The sequence below is a fragment of the Hippocampus zosterae genome, chromosome 10 (genome assembly GCF_025434085.1).
Source record: "Hippocampus zosterae strain Florida chromosome 10, ASM2543408v3, whole genome shotgun sequence".
Classification (NCBI taxonomy): Eukaryota; Metazoa; Chordata; class Actinopteri; order Syngnathiformes; family Syngnathidae; genus Hippocampus; species Hippocampus zosterae.
In genome coordinates, this window is record NC_067460.1 from 19,215,443 (window position 1) to 19,234,795 (window position 19,353).

The window sequence follows — 19,353 nt, forward strand, 5'->3', positions numbered from 1 at the left end:
ATGCAAATACCTTGTGCCATTCGAGATAAGTCGCCCTTCAGGACTGATCCAGTGGACTTCTGGTTCTGGATCCCCATTTGCTTTACATTTGAGACTGGCTGGCTGGCCCTCCATAGTCACAGTCTGAGGTGACTTGCGAGTTAACACTGGCGGATCACAAATAAATTCCTAAATGGGGAGAATGCAGAGTATTTTAATCCATATAGTCTCCAATTTATTTTTCAGTATTTATTTATTTACGGACTACAATCTCACCTCTTCAGATATTGTCCAGAAGTATTTGGCACTCAGGTCTGGTGGCGAAGCGCACGTCTCCAAGTCATCCTCTCGGGTCAGCCTCCTCAACCACAGAAGTTCACAATTGCAATGGAGAGGGTTTCCACCAAAACTCAAAACTAAGGATGACAAGGGGCTGCCTTTGGATTTTGCATAGACTGGGATTCTCAGGAACAAAGGATCAGGTGGAATTTTTTTCAGTTTGTTGGATGTCATGTCCAGCCTGTAAAAATGGTTTGATGGTCGGAGATAAAGAGGAGAGAGATTGTCACTGGTCTAAAGTAATTTATTCTTTCAATCCCGCCACAATATTTGCTATGAGAATGGGAACCTTAAAGTATCTTACCACTACATTTATACGTAGTGATTTTTTTTTTAAATGATATATTTTTCTTACCTGGCAAGTTTGTGTAGATTGGTGAAAACTCCTTGGGGAACATTGTCAATGAGGTTATGATCCATATTTAAGGTATTGACATTTGTTAGGCGTCCAATTGTGTCCCAAGGAACTTGTGCAAGGTTATTGTAGCTGAGGTCCAAATCCTCTAGTGTGGACAGGAAGTCATCAAAAGCATGGGGAGATATGGAGTGAAGCTGGTTATTGGCCAAAATTAGATGGCGAAGGTTGGTGAGGCCGTTGAAATGATCATCCTAAAAGAGACAACATACAAAAAGTCTTCAATATGTTTTTATTTCAAACGTGTCCAAAAAAATAATATGAGCATGAATGGATTTATTAGAGTTTGTAAAGCCCTCAATTTGCTTGTTCCTGCTTCAGGTTAGGTTTTAATGCTGCGCTTGAGTGGCACTTGACTCCAAAGGCTGTGGTCACTTCAGTTCAAACAAACTTGTTCAAAGTCAATCGAGCATTACTGGTAACTTTTTATTTTCTGAACACTGGCTTCAGTCCATTTGCATGCAAAAATTGGATGGTTCAATTTGGCTCGCAAGTGCGACACCAACGTCCATCCATCTATGCTATATGCGAAGATGTATGCACAATGAAAAAAAATGTCAGCTGGTAAAAATGGCAAAATAAGCAGATTACCACAGAGGGCAGAATTCTGTTGTGAGACCCAAAAGTCCTTTGGTCTGGATCAGACTACCTAACTTCAAGTGCAAGCACAGCCTAAGATTACTTTGTAGATCACCTTTTGACCTATTATGACCAATTTCACCTCTCTTCCCGAGCATTCTCAATTTACATTTTACACCCACTTTCGGCTCGTGATACACGCTCCTCCAATATATCCTTACCCAACGATCCCGATCAAATGCTTATAAATCCAATCCCAAAATTTGATTAACGAATTGTGAAGGAAACTAAAACAAGCATTCAACGTGTATATGGACTGTTAATCTTTTTCAGTTATCGGTATAACTACCCAATTACATTTTTGTGTGCAACTTCAAGATTCCGAATCTAATATCTCAACTCAAAGCAAAATTAAGCCGTCCATTGAGTTTACCTTAATAACGGTTAACCTATTCGAGTCTAAATGGAGTGCTCTTAATCGCCGCAGGTCACTGAAAGCTGAAGGAAGGATCTGACTGATGGTGTTTCTGGACAGCGTCAAGTGTAACAGGCTGGTCATGTTGGCAAAATCCTTCCTTCTGACAGCTGGAAAAGAGCAAACACAAAAAATAGTGAATTTACAGCGCCTTAAAGTCATAAAAGAAAATACATGGGTTTTAAATTGCTTGTTTACAATTAGTTTCGTCTCTGGAGTGCATTCCCTTCAAGTGTAAACAACCAAGTAAATATTTGGTTCTCCAGCAATGGACAAAATTTGTCTGTGTCAGAGGTGTTCTGAATTTCACCACATGCAGAGATGTTCTGACAATGACTTGGTAACTAGGCTGGTCAAATGCCAAACGACGTTTCTTTGGCTACTGTACTGCGTGTACTAAATCAATCAGTTGACTTTGTACACTTCCAATACAGCTACTGTTCATTATGCCGGTGTTTGAGCAACGATGCATCCCCTAATATAATGACTGAATTGTACGAATGAAATAATGTTGCCAAACTACCTGTGATGAAGTTCTCCTGAAGCCGAAGCTCCACGGTACGTCGGTCGATAGCAAGAGGAACAAATAGCAAGCCTGTTTTCGAGCAGAGGATAGCGAGCGAGGGCGACAGACTCTGGCACATACAACGTTTCGGACATTGTTGTCCCTTGCATGCTGCTGCCAGCAACAGCAAAGACAACCACAGCCGTTCCATGATCATCCACATGAAAAACGGGGACTGGAAGAAAGAATGAAATAAGGATACAGCGTTTATGTGCGGATCACTTCAGGAAATCCAACACATCTGTTTATGATGCACGGTGCTTCTCGCCCTTAAATTTGCGAAGGTGACCTGACAATAGTGAATGGTAGAGAAAGTGGATGGATGGGCCTACAAATAGAATTTTAAAGCCGACAGTTCAGAATTTGAACTTCTTTTACTCCCCATTTAAGTCATAATGAAATAATTCCCTGGTAACTCGGCATGACGAAGATCCTTGTCTTGTTTTTGTTTTTTTTTTTGCTTCTGTGTGGCTTAACAACAAATGCAGAAAAAAAGGGATCCTACAGAAAGGGGTCGCTGTCAAAACCATTGGTGAAAAAAAAAAACTTGGTGGAGGCCTGTATCTTAGCAACAGTCGATGACACATGGATGGTAACAGTGAGGAGGTGGGAAGAGTATGCGTTATGGTTGTGGGGGTGTTGTGAGTGTGTGTAAGGGGGCTGTGAGAAAACACAAGATTGGGTTGGAAATCTGGTAAGTTGTGAGTCTGTGTTGTCGTCATAAGGTTATGGGGTGAACTGTTTCCTCATTGCAGAGTGCAACTCATAAGTACACTCATGGTGGGTAAAGAATGCTGCTATGCTACATAGTAGGATTTATTTTTGTCCAAGGCCACCGGCCTCACTCTTTCCAATCACAAAACACAGAGACACACACGCACATTCCGTCACACAACAAACATGCGTTCCTTCTCTCTGCGTCTCATTGTTAAATTAAAAAAAAATAAGAAAATAAAACAACTGACACTTGTTTTTTATTGAAACATTCTGCAATTGATGCAGAAGATTTCACCACGGACCACATTTTTGGAGGATTAAGATAAGATAAGATATCCTTTATTCGTCCCACACTGGGGAAATTTACAGCCTCCAGCAGCAAGAATGTATGTAGAAAGAAGAAAGAAGAAAGAGGAAAGAGGAAAAAAACAACAAACATCTTTCAATTAAATGCAATATGAACACAAAATGGATAAATCGCAGTACTATTTACAATTTTCCTTCACATCATTTAATTATTATTATTATTATGATTGTTATTTTTTATTCATCAGCCTGACAGCAGTCGGTAGGAACGACTTAACGAATTAATGGAATGCATGTGGCAGTGAAAAGGTAAAGTTGAGCGCATTTGGGAATTTCTCCATTGTGAGACAAATAAAGGTTTTCTTGTTAGGGAGGGGCCTGCCTGGCAGCCTCCTCCGCCAGGGTGCCCTGCACCTCACACCTGAGACTCGTCAGCTCATCACCCACCTGTTGCCTATCTGCTCGTTTGGACTGATACAAATTGAACTCACAGACCATTCCCCAGTGTAGTCACCATGCCAGTGGACTCTGTTGCCGTCTCCCGCAGCTTTTGTTCCTTGTGGACTCCTCGTGCTTCTCCCTGAGTGACTTTGTGAAGACTCTTAAATAAACTACGCCAAGCGTTGGCTTCCAGGATACCTGCCTGTTGTCGTGCTATTGGGGTAACATCCAAACACTAACATTTTTCTTACCTTCTAACTGTATTTATTGCTGTCGCAATCCTTCATTTTTACTCAGCCGATACTAAAGCCCTCAGTGCCAGGTTGTCTTGTGACAGTACATACTAACACAGTGTGTGGTCAATGTGTGAGGACAAAAGCTAGCTGGCTTCTTGTGCCGACTGTGAGTGGTGCCAAGAATAAACGTACCCCATCGCTACATTGAAGCGCTACCTTGAAATAGAGTATACATAATGTAATAGCTGTATAGTTGTATAGTTGTAGACATACAAGCGTATAAACTGGTGGGTACTGATTTTTGCGCAACCCTCGATGGGCTTGTTCGTGAATTTGGTTCATCTCTCGGCACCATGCCGGGTATTTTGATGGCATTTCCTTTGACATGTGACCGGAGCACCTGACAGTTTGGTTCACATCTTGATTTTCTAGCTCTTTGTTGGCGGTGATTTCTGTTTGTGGGTCCATCGATTTTCTCAAAATAAACATTTGCGATACGCATTTTATCTGTGTCAACATTTCTGGGATCCAAACATCATCTGGTTTATTCACAAACCTCGTCGGAGCTGATACAGTGATGATTAATAGCAGCATACCCCCAAATTTTATTAACTTTTTTCAGATTTTACTAAATGTGATTCTTATGTTTTGAATTTGTAAAAAGCAATATTTTTGTTTTTCACGAATGAAGTGTCCGGTGAATGTGCATATGGACTGGTTGGGTTCGGTACCTCTAACAAAGCTAAGAACCACTGGTCTACATAAAATGTGTATGAGAGTGTTTGCTTGTGTGTGCGTATTACACAGAAATACAAACCATTTAGTCCAGTCTATTGGGCCGATTTTAAGTCACAGAACATCACATTTTCCGAGAATTACTTTTATGGATGTTGGCACCTATTGCTTTGTTTGTTCATAGTTTTAGCTCGGGGAACTATTATGTTGAGTAAGGGGTCATGGTTCTTGCACATTTCCACTGCTATCCAAATCCCATACCAACTGGGTGACCATGCTGACAGCTCTGAGACACACACACACACACACACACACACAAAATGGTTCAAACAAATCCCCATGTAAACACGCAGGGGCTGATAAACAGAGTTGTTCACACAACCCTTCACCTTGACTGTAAAAGACATCCAAACCAAACAAACATGATCTTGCACTACACCGCTCTTGTTGTTTCACTCTGTACCTTCCAAAATAGTCAGCTGACGTTTTGTGCCATTTCCATCCAACACTGTTGTCAGTGCATCATCTTTCTAAAATAGTCCTGCCAGTACAGTACATAATGAGGTGATGCCAGGACACTGCAACGATGCTTGCCAGTCCATGTTCTGTTGCCGAGGTCTCGATCCTTTTATCTTCTGTGAGCTACTTTTACACATGGTCAAAGCGCCACAGAGCAGCTCATGTTTAGCAATGTGTGTAAACATAATGTTCTAAAGCATGGGAGTGAATATGCTACACATGCTTTATTTTTTGCACATATCACACATTCAAAAATGATACTATCGGTCTCATAATGTGTACTTTGAATTCCCCCAAAATATTGACTCCACTGATGAGTTTTTTAAGATAAGAGCTGTCATTCAACCTTTCTTTTTTCCTTGCTTTGATTTGCGAGCGCAAACTTGATAGATGGCTGCTGCATGGTGGCATGAACTCCACTCAACTAACTTCATCAATTACTGAATAATTCTCCCCCCTGCCCCCCCAAAAAAAGAGACTTCAGTCTGTTTATTGCCACTCCCAGCTGGATTTTACGATCAAACTAAACATAAAACAAAGAGAATTACACCTCGTGTCTGCTTGCTTGAATTCTAATGCTCAATAGGATTTATGTTGCAGTGTGATAATGGTTTCGAGCATAACCACCACAGACCACATGATTAAAATCCCCACAGTTGTCATTTGTTTGCACTATGAACTGAGGAGAAATGTCAAAGCTGTATTCACTGTCACTCCTGAAAATTCAAAAGAATTTTTAACCGCTTTTCGTTCCTGTATGAACTTTTCATTTGCAGTATTTTCCAAGAAATTGCGTCCTTGAGGTTTACAAACTAGTGACCGTGAAGCATACTGATGTCTATCTTTCAAAGATTATTTTCCTTATCACAAAAATGCTCGAAAAGCGATGAATTAGCTATGAGGTTTTTGTGTACTGGGCTGTGTAATCTCCAACTTTCCATCCCTATGAGCATTCACGCAAACTATCTGAGTATTCTTTGGAGCACAGAGAGCAAAATCACACGTGCACATGGTGGCCAAACCTGTATCACTGCTGTCCATGAGCTGAGATCATCATAACTAAGTTAGATGATGCAGAAAAAAAAAGATATCAAACCACCTAAATATCAAAAATGAGGATATCGTTGAATAGAAATTCATACTATGAATAAAATGAGCACAAGCCTTTTGCGTTGCTCTTTGGAATGACTTCCCACTGAACGTTCGGTAAGCCCCCGTCGCTGCCCATCTTTAAAACTAATCTCAAAACGCATTTTTATTCATTGGCTTTTGACTCAGCATGAAACTTGATTTTTTTATTGTGTTTGTGCTTTGTTATTAATTGCTAGTTTTATTGTTTGTTGATGTATGAATTCATTTTGCTCCATGTACATCCCTTTGTATGCAGCGGTGGCTGTTTTAAAGTGCTCTCCAAACACAGTTGAGTTGAGTTGAATAGCCCCGCATTGACTTGAATTATTCAGAAAGTAAATCTGAATTTACTTGTGAATCACAATTTTTAAAATAAATGATGGCTTCAATATTTGCTATTTCATAATACAAAATAGGGCGGCCCGGTAGTCCAGTGGTTAGCACGTCGGCTTCACAGTGCAGAGGTACCGGGTTCGATTCCGGCTCCGGCCTCCCTGTGTGGAGTTTGCATGTTCACCCCGGGCCTGCGTGGGTTTTCTCCGGGTACTCCGGTTTCCTCCCACATTCCAAAAATATGCATGGCAGGCTGATTGAACACTCTAAATTGTCCCTAGGTGTGAGTGTGAGCGTGGATGGTTGTTCGTCTCTGTGTGCCCTGCGATTGGTTGACAACCGATTCAGGGTGTCCCCCGCCTACTGCCCGGAGACAGCTGGGATAGGCTCCAGCACCCCCCGTGATCAAGCGGTTAGGAAGATGAATGAATGAATAATACAAAATACACAAAGTGAAGAGTGACGATTTACATAAACGATATGTTTCTAAAATGGGAACGGAATATTGGTACAGGGCCTGGGCCCTCCTTTGTGGAGTTTGCATGTTCTTCCTTGTTATTAGCAGCTTTTACAGCATCCTCCCATGTTGTGTCTGCTCGATTAACTGTCGGCTAGTCTGGGGATGTACCCTATCTCCTGCCCAAATTTAGCTGGGAACACCGTTGACAACTGGTGCTCCAGAAAACACACTTTGAAGGATGGGGAAAACACAATTTTTAACAACAATGAAAATACGTGACATGTAGAAAAATTCATTTTTCAAGTTATTATATTATGACCACTTGATAGTTTCAGTACAGGCCTACTTTTTTCCACCCTTGGACAGCTAGCTGTACTTTATTGTCTCCTCTTGACCCTCTTGAGTCTGCCTATTCACCGAGCGTTTAAAAGGTTGAGGTGTGATTGATGTGTTTAATTTTGCATAGAGCAATTGTGAGCTGTTCAGTGATTATGGCGATTAGGGAGGAATGATAACATCTAAAAATGAAAAAGGGGGTGTAGTAAACGTAAAAGTGGAAATGGAATATGGAAAAGGGTACTAGTGAAAAGGACAAGCTGTAAAGAGAGCATAGAGAACTCGAAAAGCGAAAACCAAAAGAGGAGGAAAACAGGTTAGATAACGATGTCGCTTGGCGGTCATCACGTTGAAATCTTAAGAAATGAAGAATGGAGAAATCTTAAGGACTCTGTTTGCAGGTGACGCTGTAGAGAATTGATCTCACACTCCATCCTAGTTAAAAGACCACATGATCATTCATTCTGTCACACAGACACATGCACAAAACAACACATGCTTGAGCTTTGCTTGAAATGGATCCCAATGTAAAAGCGTACAGACAGTTGGCTCATGAGGTATTCAATGGCCTTCATATGCTAAAATGCTTTTATTGCCGTGAAAAAAATGGATATGATGGTTTTCGGTGAGAATTATATGGCTTCTTTGTTCTACTTTTTTTTTTTTAAATTCGCTGTTCGTGTTGGGTAATCTAATAACACGCAATGACATTTTTGTTTATCCAAACATGCGAGCATACATGGAGGCAAGCTGCACGGCACTACCATAGTTTAAATTACATCATGTGGCTGGAGTCACTTCCATCACAACACATGGGAACAGAAATCAGGGGATAAGATGACCATTCAAGGATGGCACAAAACTGCCGAACGGCAAACCAAAATTTCGTGCAACAAATTATTTTGTCACAAAAATCCACTCGCATTTAATATTGAGGTTCTATTTTTGACCTGCGTATTATTCCAAATCTGCAAAATAAATAAATAAATTGCGTAGATTTTATCATATTTTGTTTTTATTTGTTTTCTTCCGGATTTGTTTTGTCTTGTTTCACATTTAGCTCCAAGTGTTGCTAAAAAATATAATGTATACTGAATGCCTGTCATCATTTTCTGAAGAAGTGTTTGGTTTTGTTCCACAAAGAGAAAATTATATATAAAATTAAGAATTATATTAAAAAAACAGTACGAACGACAAGGTAAGACGATGTCCGCGAAAGGACACAAACAATTGAAATGCACGTTTCTTCTAAAATAAATGGTGATTAGATACCAAACCTTGATCAATCGACTTTAAATCGAATTATAAATAAATGATGGTCAAAGCGTATTTATCAGCAATCAGGGTGGGAATTTGACCGTCATGAACATAATCTTTGAAATGTGCGGTGCAAACCAGTGCTTGTCATACCGTGGGAAGACAATCTGTTTACAAAGAATGTCTCATTTGCTTGAAAGGCCCCACTCGAAAGCTGTGTAATGACATTTTGAAAGTGAAGCTATTTGGGGATGAAATTTGTGGTGTAACATCGCTGACAGGCACATTTCTCATCCAAGCAGGTGTGCCTGTTTGATAAATATCTCCAAGCATATATTCATTGAGAGCAGGGCATCGAGTAAATTTAAACCACATTTGCATTCGAGTGTATGCATGTTATTATTATCACAAAATTCCATTTTATGTTGAAATGTGATAGCTGCGCCAGAAGGAAAATATCTTGGGCATAATTCCCCTTCAGTGAATATGCATGATATGGTAAGTGACACCCCAAGTTATTGGCATGATTTTCGATGACATAACAAATGAGATGTTTTGGGTTCAAACGTTAGGGACAGAAAAAGGGTACCATCGGAGTTATATCGAGTCAATTAAATTCAACAAAACTTGTGCGGATGTGTTGTGAGTTGCTTCTGGATATGTGTGAATTTTTTTTTTTTTGATGGAACCATGGTGAGTTTGGTTCGATACGGAATCGGTATTCCAAGTAGGTCAATGTGCATTTTATTAGCTTCAGGCTTGAAACAATTTCGGCAAAAGGAAAGATAAATATATTTTGTCTTGCCATCAATAAATAGGCACCTTGAACACGAGCTTGCTGACCAGAGAAAATTGAAAATGATTTTTTAAAAAAAATCAGTTTGAAAACAATCACGAGCACTTTGTAAAAGGTCAAAGCCCTTTTGAATTGGTTCATAAGTTCTGTTGCGGATACGTTGGTATTTAAGTGACATTCCTACTGGAACTACAACATTGATCCATATCTTGATGAAGAGTAAATCTTGGAGTAAAGTGCTGAGTAAGGTGAAAGTCACCCATGTAATGGTTTTCTCGACTGACTTCCGCATAGGCAGCATGGATTCATTTGCCACTCAATAACAATATGAATGAAAGATTTCCTGTCTTTATATGTGCCCTATGATTGAACCCCAGTTCAGGGTGTCGCCCGCATTTTGCTTGAAGTCATCCGACAAATGACTCGCGACCAATGCTCCTGATGTCTCGAGATTTCATAAAATCTTGTTCGGGTTCAAGACACACAGTGCCAGATGTAACAAAGTGGAAACAGAACATGACAGGAGCCTCCTCCATGCTTCATAGGATACAACAGTTGACGTCTATTAAGCCATGAGTTTGGCCAAGAGGGAAATAAAAAAAAAACAGTGACAAGAACTTGTATGTTAGGTTTACTTACCTCTATGAAGTGTGTTGTGCTTTAATTGGGGTCAACATGAAGAACATCTGTAGACAGATGGGTACTGTAGGTTAGGATGGGCAGCCTACGGGGAGGGAACCCAACCTGAATAAAAGAGCAAAGGCACAATTGGTTATTTACAGTCGAAGGCTACTAATGTATGTTGGGAAGACACACTGACACATATGATCGGGGTGGAAAGCCGTCTCAAATGCTTGTGCTTGATGTACAACAGGGGTGCCCAGTACGCCAATCGCTAATGACCAGTTGTTAGCCAAGAGTGTGTGGTTCGATCGCAGCCCACCCAGTTTTACGTTATTGATATAGCTGCCTGTCAATGGCAGTGAATGAGTAAAAAAAAAAAAAAAACTAAACAAAAAAAGTAGATAGCTGCCTATCCTCTAATGTGAAATGTGTCACTTGATTGATGTAGCAAAACTAAAGCAAATTAGCAGTTGCCTCTTAGCCTCCAATTTATTTCACCTACTCTAAACTTAATAATAAAATATAAACGTGATTAGAGGACCAAGTAAGCCCAGTGCTTCCAAAGAGAGTGAGAGGAGGATTTTTTTCCAGATTTTTCCAAAGTACGAGTGATGAGGCAATGCGCTCGCGATCTCCTGGGCGTCTGTGCCTATTTTGCAATGTCATTTCCACACGATGTAAGTTTTCAATGCAATGCCACCTGAGGGCTCAAAGGTCACAGGGATTCAATGTTGGTGTTTGGCCTTGTCCCATATTTGCGGATATTTCTCCAAATTCTCTGGTTGTTAGATGATGAAATCACAAAATTCCTTTCAATCGTATGTGAAGAAATATTGGGACTCTTTCTTCACACGGTTGTTGATAAAGTCAAGGAAAAGAAATACTGCCTATGATTCACTAAAACCGAAGACTACTCCACCCCTACCCTGCCCTAATACACACACATTTACACTCCAGCACACAAATGGTGTCACTTTCTTCTATACAACTCAATCACAGGAAGGAAAAAAATCCCATAATGCGGTTATTTAATTCCTCTCTTTTTGGTATGCAATGTTTAAGAGTAGTCTCAAAATTAAGCACCCTTAATTAACGTCCACCTACAGAACAAAATAATTTGCCTTCAATTTAGCCACTTTTACATGGATATGTACGTGCTTTTATAAACAAGGAACTCAACGACGACCCACTTCCTCAGCAGAGGCTGAACAATAGCAAATCACAAGAGAAGTGATACTCAAGAAACCAAAGCCAATCATGGGCTGGTCACACTAAAAGCCTGTGTCATGTTTCAAGGGACAACAGAGTGAGTGGGAGAGGAGGCAGCCGCAGAGTGGCAGAGTGACTGACTGAGGTAAGATGTTTGTGCAAAAACTCTGAGAAAGGGGTGGGTGTTACAAAACACACAATCCCCGCGGCTGCCTCTGTGCAACGCTGATTTATCACGCCACTTTTAAGACCAGTACCCGCAAACCTTGATATGAACCAACCAGGTCTTTTTGGTTAAAACCCTGTGGGATGACCAAAAACCCAGGCACCCAGCCATAATAGTCACTCCATTAGTATAGTCACAGTCTTGTCTATCAATATACCTCCTCCTGGAGTCCCTCCCATGTCCCACATAGACATAAACATCCTCTCCCACCAATGCATTTCAATAGGCATCAGTTACATGCAGATTTTTGCTATTCTGGGACTGTCCCGATACCCCATCCCTTCGAAAAGCGGGGGTCCACTGTAAAGTTGATTGGTGTAATACCACCCTTCACCACTAGACATTCCCGGTAAGAAAGTGTGTGGTACAATCAAGCCCCCCATTACTGCAGATGAAAAATTGTGGCCTGCTCCATCATTTAAGTTGCCCATCCTTGGTATACAGGTTGGGGAATGGATGTCAGTTTTACCGCGACTCCTCCTATGCACCATTTTTAGGGAAATTGTTTGAATGGGGCTATTTTTATATCTACGCACCTGTAAAGGAATAGAGTATTTCAAAAAAGGTCTGAAAAATAGCTCCAATTGAGAATTTGTTTGTGTGAAAATAATCAGACTTTTCCTCCAGTTGGTATTTTCAAAATTCAGTCAAATTGCAAAGATTTTTTTTCCCACATGGACAGACAGGTTCATTTGAGGGTATTTTATTGCAAATGTACCGCACTGGAATTCTTATTCTGTTTCTTTCATTTGTGCAGCAAATGCAGAATAACCACATTGAAATTATGATAAGCAATTCCACTGTACTGATGGATAAAAAGGATTGACTAATTTGTGTAATGAGACCTGTTAGTTAGTCACTAAAGGTCTCCTGAAAAGGCCCGAATGCTGGCACTTATGCTGCAGTTCTGGACTTTAAAATAAAATGTCCGCAGTAATAATACAGTCAAAATTAATGGGGATGTCTCTACTCCTTCTCGTCTGTCTCTTTAATTTACCGAGGTGGTTAAAAAGCTCCTCATAGCAAAGTTCTCAAAGTCCCTAACCTCAGCAAATTGTGAGCAGATCACAGTTCAAAACATGTACCATACTCAACATTTGTATGCACACCCACACACAAACACTTTGCAACATTTCCTCTCATTTAAAACGGTTGACTTCATACTATTTCTCCATTTCATAACCACTAAGGGCATGTTCTCCCAGTAGCTTGTTGACATAACTGTCTGCATGCGCATCTTTTCATGGAAATGTGTTTTTGTGATGCACTGTCTTGACTTGATAGGATGGGTTACGATAGGTCTTGAGGAGACGGCCAGACAACAGTTGACACTGACCTCTCTCTTGCCCCTGGACTTCTGTCTGAACACTTCCCTCCGCCTCTGCCTGTGTTCAAACTTCATTATTTGACTCACTCCTCTGACACATTTCGTGCTCCATTCTTATCCCAATCATGAACGAGACCCCGAGATATCTACTTTACCAGTTGAGTACCATGGCGTCAGGTTTGACATTTTTGATTGTCATGCCAAATTGAAGATTGAGGCTTGATTATGAATTTTCTACAGATGCTAAACTAACTAAAACATAATTTCTTCTGCAAAATTGATATTTTTTGTTACTGTAAATGTTAACTCATTCAGTACCAGCCAATTCTCGACCAAGTCTGAAAAGACGTTTAGAAACGTCTTTGGGAGTGAAGGAGTTAAAAGACAATTGATGTGTTTCAAAACATCCTCCAGTTACTGCCATAAAGTCTGCATTGTATGATTATGTGTTGAGATTTTATTGAATGTATTTTCCGCAATATAAGGCACTTCCACTTTCAATGAATTTTATAAGAGGTTTCATATAAAAGGGGAACCGAATTATAAGGCGCATAGAATAGAGGCTCCAATAGTGGCTGAGGTTGCATTATGCATCCACTAGATGGAGCTATGCTAAAGGGAATACAATACGTACTTATTTCCATAGCGCTTTCACAACCGCTGCGGCTGTAACAAAATAATTTGTTTCATATTTCCAAAAAATCTGAATATTGACCCGTATAAAAGGCGCATCGGATTGATTATAAGGCGCATTGTCAGCTTTTGAGAAAATGGAATGCTTTTAGGTGCGCCTTATAGTGCAGAAAATATGGACGGTACTACTTCCACTTTGCAGCTTATCTAGGCTGTTTAAAGGAAAAACAGCAGCTGATGCTCCATCATCATCTTCTTATCATGTCCTACAGCCTGCCATTCCTTCTGTTTTATTTTGCAGAATGCCCTTCATTTGGTCATTTGCTTCCATCTGTTTCCTCCCCCCTGCACTCGTCATCCTTTCACTCTTCCCTCTCTATAAAACTGCCCTCCATCTCTAAGACACCCTTGCTTGTACACCCACTGTTCCAAATGTGTCCACCAATTGCTGTTTTACAATCAAAGACTTCATATCTCATTAATTTAATGGTCATCATCTATTTATTCTTGGATGGCTTTTATACCGCTCTTCTTCCTTCCCCCTTTTGATTGCCTCCCCCGTGTGAGCCCCCCCCCCTCTTTCCCCATATGCTTCTCATGGCTCTTCTCCATTAAATATTGGTCAGCAATCATCCATTCATCTGTTAGTCCACCTGATGCTTGTTTGCATGCATTGACAATAACTCGGCTTGGTGACTGGAACTACACAATATGGCCCTTAACAATGCTCCCTGTAATTTTCCATGCATCTGAGCATTCACACAAACTCACTTGAACATTCATTAGGCAACGTCACATGTGCACACGGGAGCCAAACCAGTATGGACTGCTACTGTTATAACTATGATAAGGCCAAATGGCTGAGTTGAGTGGCCTTTCAGATGTTCCAACTTGAAGAGAATGTTGGGATCACTTAGTGTGATACTGTGTAGATGACAGATTTTCAATTTGTTAAATTTGACCTTTTTGGCTGAGTCGTTAGAGAAAAGATGAAGTAAAAAAAATACAATCTTTGACATTGCACACTTACAATGCGATATTTTCAAATATACTGTACTAGCTGGTTCGGCGCCCTCCGGGCGGCTCATCAGCTAGTTCCTGCGGAAGGCTGGTAAGGTGGTGGTTTGCCGCCCTCCGGGCGGCTCATCAGCTAGTTCCTGCGGAAGGCTGGTAAGGTGGGCCTTCGGCCCACAAAAGTGTTGTTGCTTGGTTCAACTTTTTGTTCATCTTCATTGCTTATCGCGAAAATAAAGAGATGTTTAGCTCTACTAAATAACTAACAATTTCATTGCAATGCTTGTGGGTAGACAACATTTTTTCGCTAAGATGCCCGTGCGATCGTCGTGAGCCACTGCCTGAGCGGCGCGGTGAAGTAGGTACGTTTTGAAAAGGGACAGACGGAAGGACAGACCGCGTGCGGGACGACGCGCAATATATATATAGATGTGTGTGATGTCACATAGGCATAGGATATTTTTCATCCATCCAGAATATCATTGTTTTCTTTGTCTATGAGAATAATCTAGTCAAAGATAATCAGTGCAAAACTCAAATTGAATTGGATTTCCACCAAGTTTGCTGCATAGAAATGTCCAAAAAGATTCAGTGGTACATGGTTGGATGTCAAGACGCACACAAGGGGCCCCATGAAACGTACACATCTTCATTTTCATGGCGGGGCATGTCTAGTTTACGGTGTTAGGGCATTTGGCTGACTGCGTTATGCCTTCCTGACCACTCGGGCAGATCGAGCACCTGACAATTTGGTGACAGAAAGTCGACTAAACTTAAGACCGAGTGAAACCAAGTCTGCTATATATTCCAGTGTCAATCAAGCCATCTGAATTGTTGTATAAATTTGCTGAATGGCTTTCTTAGTTATTATTTTTAAAGTATTATTAAAAGCACACCCATTAATTACTGTTATTATCATCTGTCAGGTATTTTTAAAAGATCCAACCTGACCATGGCACAACCGGTGTGTGTGTGTGCGTGCATGCGCGTGTTGTCACAAATGCAAGTAACTAATGTCAAAGACAAAAAGGTTGAACAATGAAATAATTTGGCTTTACTGAGTGTAGTTGTGTTAAAGAATGATTTTCTGTGTGTGCATGATAATTTGATTTACTGTAATTTGTCGCCTTAGAATTTCTAAGACGATGGAGCTGCGCTTTTTTTTTTCAGTATGGGAAGAGAGATTTGTTGTGTTATGGTGCATTAGCTGTTGTGTGGTGTGTTCGACAACAGCTACCAGCATGTATTAAAGGAACAGTGTTCTTTCTACTACCCGAAGTGGCCACAATTCCAACCCGTGGCAAAATGCAAAAAGTGAATAATAAAATAAATGCAACTCTCGAAAGAAAGAAGTCATTAACCAAAGTGTTCCTCAGAAAAGAACAATTTTGACGAATATCACATTGAAGCAATGATTAAGGTTAAAACTACAATGACTCCAAATGGAATTATGGATGTGTTGCGAGTCAACTCAACAAGCGCACAGTCACAGACGGTCAAGTGACCGCTCACAGAAGTTCAAGTGTGAGGGATTGAGAGTTAAGTGGTGGGTGGATGGAAATTTAACTCGTCTATCAGCTTGCAACAAAAAGGTACAAGACCTGCGATATTCTTCTTTCTTCTTTCTACCTGCATTCTTGCTGCTGGAGGCTGTACATTTCCAAAGTGTGTGACAAATAAAGGATATCTTATCTTATATGTTTTACGTGCACCATCAGCCATATTTCAGGGATGGGACAACTAAAACTGAACCTTTTTACTGAGAACTGAAAGAATTAGAGCACCGAGTGAATGTTTTCATCCCATCCCCTCATCTTAATCAGAGGATACGCATTCACATAAGTGGTTAGGACTCCACGACTGTCCGTGTTTTATGTTATGTGTTGTGTTTATTATTTTACTTTATGTTAACTGTTTTGTAAAGCGCTTTGTTACAGCTGCCGCTGTTGTGAAAGCGCTATATAAATCAGCATGTATTGTATGTATTGTATAAACATCAACCATTTTTGCTTTCCTTGGTGCCTGTTTCGTTGTCACCTTTCCATCTCTCTCTTAAGAACCTCGCATCTCCACTTGTTTCTGATTCCAACTGCCATTTCCTCATGGCCCGTATTTATGTTTTTCACTTGTTCTTTTTGTTACTCACAGTTCTTTCACGAGTGTATCACAATTCAAGAACACAACTAGTGGCTCTCTGGTGTGGCTATCCTCAGAAGTAGAAAAGAGTCAAAACACAAAAGTCTATTTGTGAAGTCCATGAGGATGTGGTGGGTGTGTTGAATGTGTGTGTTGACTCAATGCCAGTTGGCCTGTGGTGCTGCAAGCTGTCCTAATGAAGTGATCTTTTCAGCCCTCCAACTAATGGATGTGTCCACCAGGAATTAGAATAATTAGGTTAACCAAAGAGAAAACTCATCTATCCAACGAACATTCTGTTTGAAGACTCCTGTGATACCACAATCAAAACTGCCGGTAATGTAAGACAGAGCTTGGAATTTCATCTATTGGCGGACCGTTTCGGCAGTACGTTGGCCAACTGGTGAGCACGCCAGCCTTGTCTCGTGTCCGACGAGCGGAAACTGGGAGGCGGAAGTAGTTTCCACGCTCTCGACCATCCAATCCATTGTGACCGCGCAAACAAGTTGCCACGTAGCTGTAGATGAGTCCAATGGTAGTAATCAGCTCTTTTAACGACGATCTTACTACAGATAATTTGTGGAATATGGAGAGTAGGCTGCAGAGAAAAAAATAATAATTTTGGAATCAGTGTGCCAATTACGTTTTAGTTAGCATAAAAATCGAACTCAACAATCAGAAGTTTTCTTTTGCCCAACTGTTGCCTAGTGTGACAGTCGATCGACTGTGACAATATTTAAATCTCTCGAAATTCACAATGACCACCGCACCCCTGCAGTATTCTATCGGTAATGCAGCAGTCACTTCATATTTTTTTTCCAAAATATTATCGATGTGGGTGGTTTGCCTCATTGACTTCAAGACAAGACTATTCAGTTTCGCACCTCTGACAAAAGTATGAATGATGAATTTGACGATTATCAGGCTCATCCCAACAACGCATGACAAACATTTTGTACCTCCAGTGATTCACACTTGTCTGTATCACTAAAGAAAACTGCATCAAACACAATCATTGCCTGAGAGCCTTTTTTGTGTTTGTTTGAAATATGAAGAATTTAATCTCGTGCTTCAGATAATTGACCTAGCTCAGCCCGGTGGATTTGTTTCATTACACCCACTGGACATAATACATCCAAGCAATAACCTAACACCAAAGTAGTTGTGAACATTAAAAAAAAAAGTCTGAAAACGATCATCTGAACCAAGATCTAACATCCTGCTACCAACATTGACAGCTGCTCTCCGAGGATTCTCCGCACTTGAACATCACCACAAGCTCTCAAGTACGTCTCACATTTGTACGCACACCCTCTCATAGCCGCCGCACCCCCCCCCCCCTCCTTCAGCGTACACATAAAGTCACTTCCTTTTGTTCAAGGAAAGACAAAGCTGTAATTTAACTTCTATATCTGCCTGCAGGGGGTGTTTATTCCTGCATGATGTGTTTACTGTATCTCTGAAATGTGCATATAAAGCACTTTCTCTGGAGTTTGTATCGTGCAGTACAGTGATTTTCATCACTTGAGAAGCTCAATGCACTCCATTGAGATGGGGTTTCCTCTTTAATTGTTATTATTAAAAGTTATTATGATGAAATCTAAGCCATGATATTGCAAGCAGACAACTGATATTTTACACAACGGGTTTTCATGTTTTGCTTTCCATGGTGGAAATGTTGCTCTGTGTATTTACACAATGTGCAAGCAACGTATATTCGATGTCACTCCAATAGCTTTCAAAAACAAGGTGAGCATCTCCTCAACAACTACCTATATTTACTTTTGTCCCGAGGGACACCCAAATTGTCACCTCCTGTTTTCCAAAATTCTTAGGAGGAGCTACTGCTGTGCGCCGCCCACCAACCCCCCCAAAAAAATGTTGTTGCCATCTAGGATGCAACAGCGGGGTAAATATTCCGTAATGATAATTTAGTGCTACAGATTGTGAAAAGACTAATGTTATTTCACGCACATTTAGATTGATGTTTTGTTTTGATATTTTAATGTCATTTTAATCCCCCGTGTCTCCATCCGTGTCTTCAGTTTTGTTGTTCGGGTGATTTCTGCTGATACGGTCATGCTTTTCCCGTGCTGCATGTTTCATGAAGACCGATTGCTCTGCCATGTACTTGTGTAACAAGGGCTAATGATTTTTTTGTAAATGATTATTTGTCAGTGTGTTTTGCTAATTAGGTAGATAAGTGAGAGTGCAGAAGCGCATTCATAGGTGGAGATATATATTGTGCCATACTGCAAACACTCTCGGTGATTTGACAGGACTTGCATTGCATAAGGGGTTGGAAGAAAACATTAACGGGATTATAAACCTGACAAACACTAAATATATAGCCCACAAGCCATAAATCAATTTACTATATCACAGCATTAGTGTGAGAAATGTAATGTTCCGATGTTACTATTTTACAGTTAGCACTGTTGTGCAGCCAATTAGAGGTCTACATTTCTCCTTAATATTTTTCTGAAGCATACCTGTGTGTGTGTGTGTAAAAAAAAAAATCCTGGTCTCACCCCTCGTCTCTAAATACAAAACTCATACAATATC

The 19,353-nt window shown here is 40.5% G+C and overlaps 1 protein-coding gene across 5 annotated transcripts in view; it reads right to left on the bottom strand.

The window, feature by feature from the left end:
• Positions 1-19,353, bottom strand: part of zgc:172282 (leucine-rich repeat and fibronectin type III domain-containing protein 1-like protein) — a 77,818-nt gene that overhangs the window by 27,217 nt on the left and 31,248 nt on the right. For 4 of the 5 annotated variants that reach the window (XM_052077766.1, XM_052077765.1, XM_052077764.1 and 1 more), the window contains exons 2-7: positions 10,259-10,363; positions 2,311-2,527; positions 1,746-1,897; positions 674-927; positions 256-499; positions 11-168 (exon numbers count right to left, since the gene is read on the bottom strand). In XM_052077766.1, coding sequence (XP_051933726.1) covers positions 11-168; positions 256-499; positions 674-927; positions 1,746-1,897; positions 2,311-2,515 — 1,013 coding nt within the window. In that variant the 5' untranslated portion in view covers positions 2,516-2,527; positions 10,259-10,363. Of the gene's footprint in view, positions 1-10; positions 169-255; positions 500-673; positions 928-1,745; positions 1,898-1,985; positions 2,175-2,310; positions 2,528-10,258; positions 10,364-19,353 lie in introns of those variants that run through there. The other variant, XM_052077767.1, reaches the window with a different exon arrangement.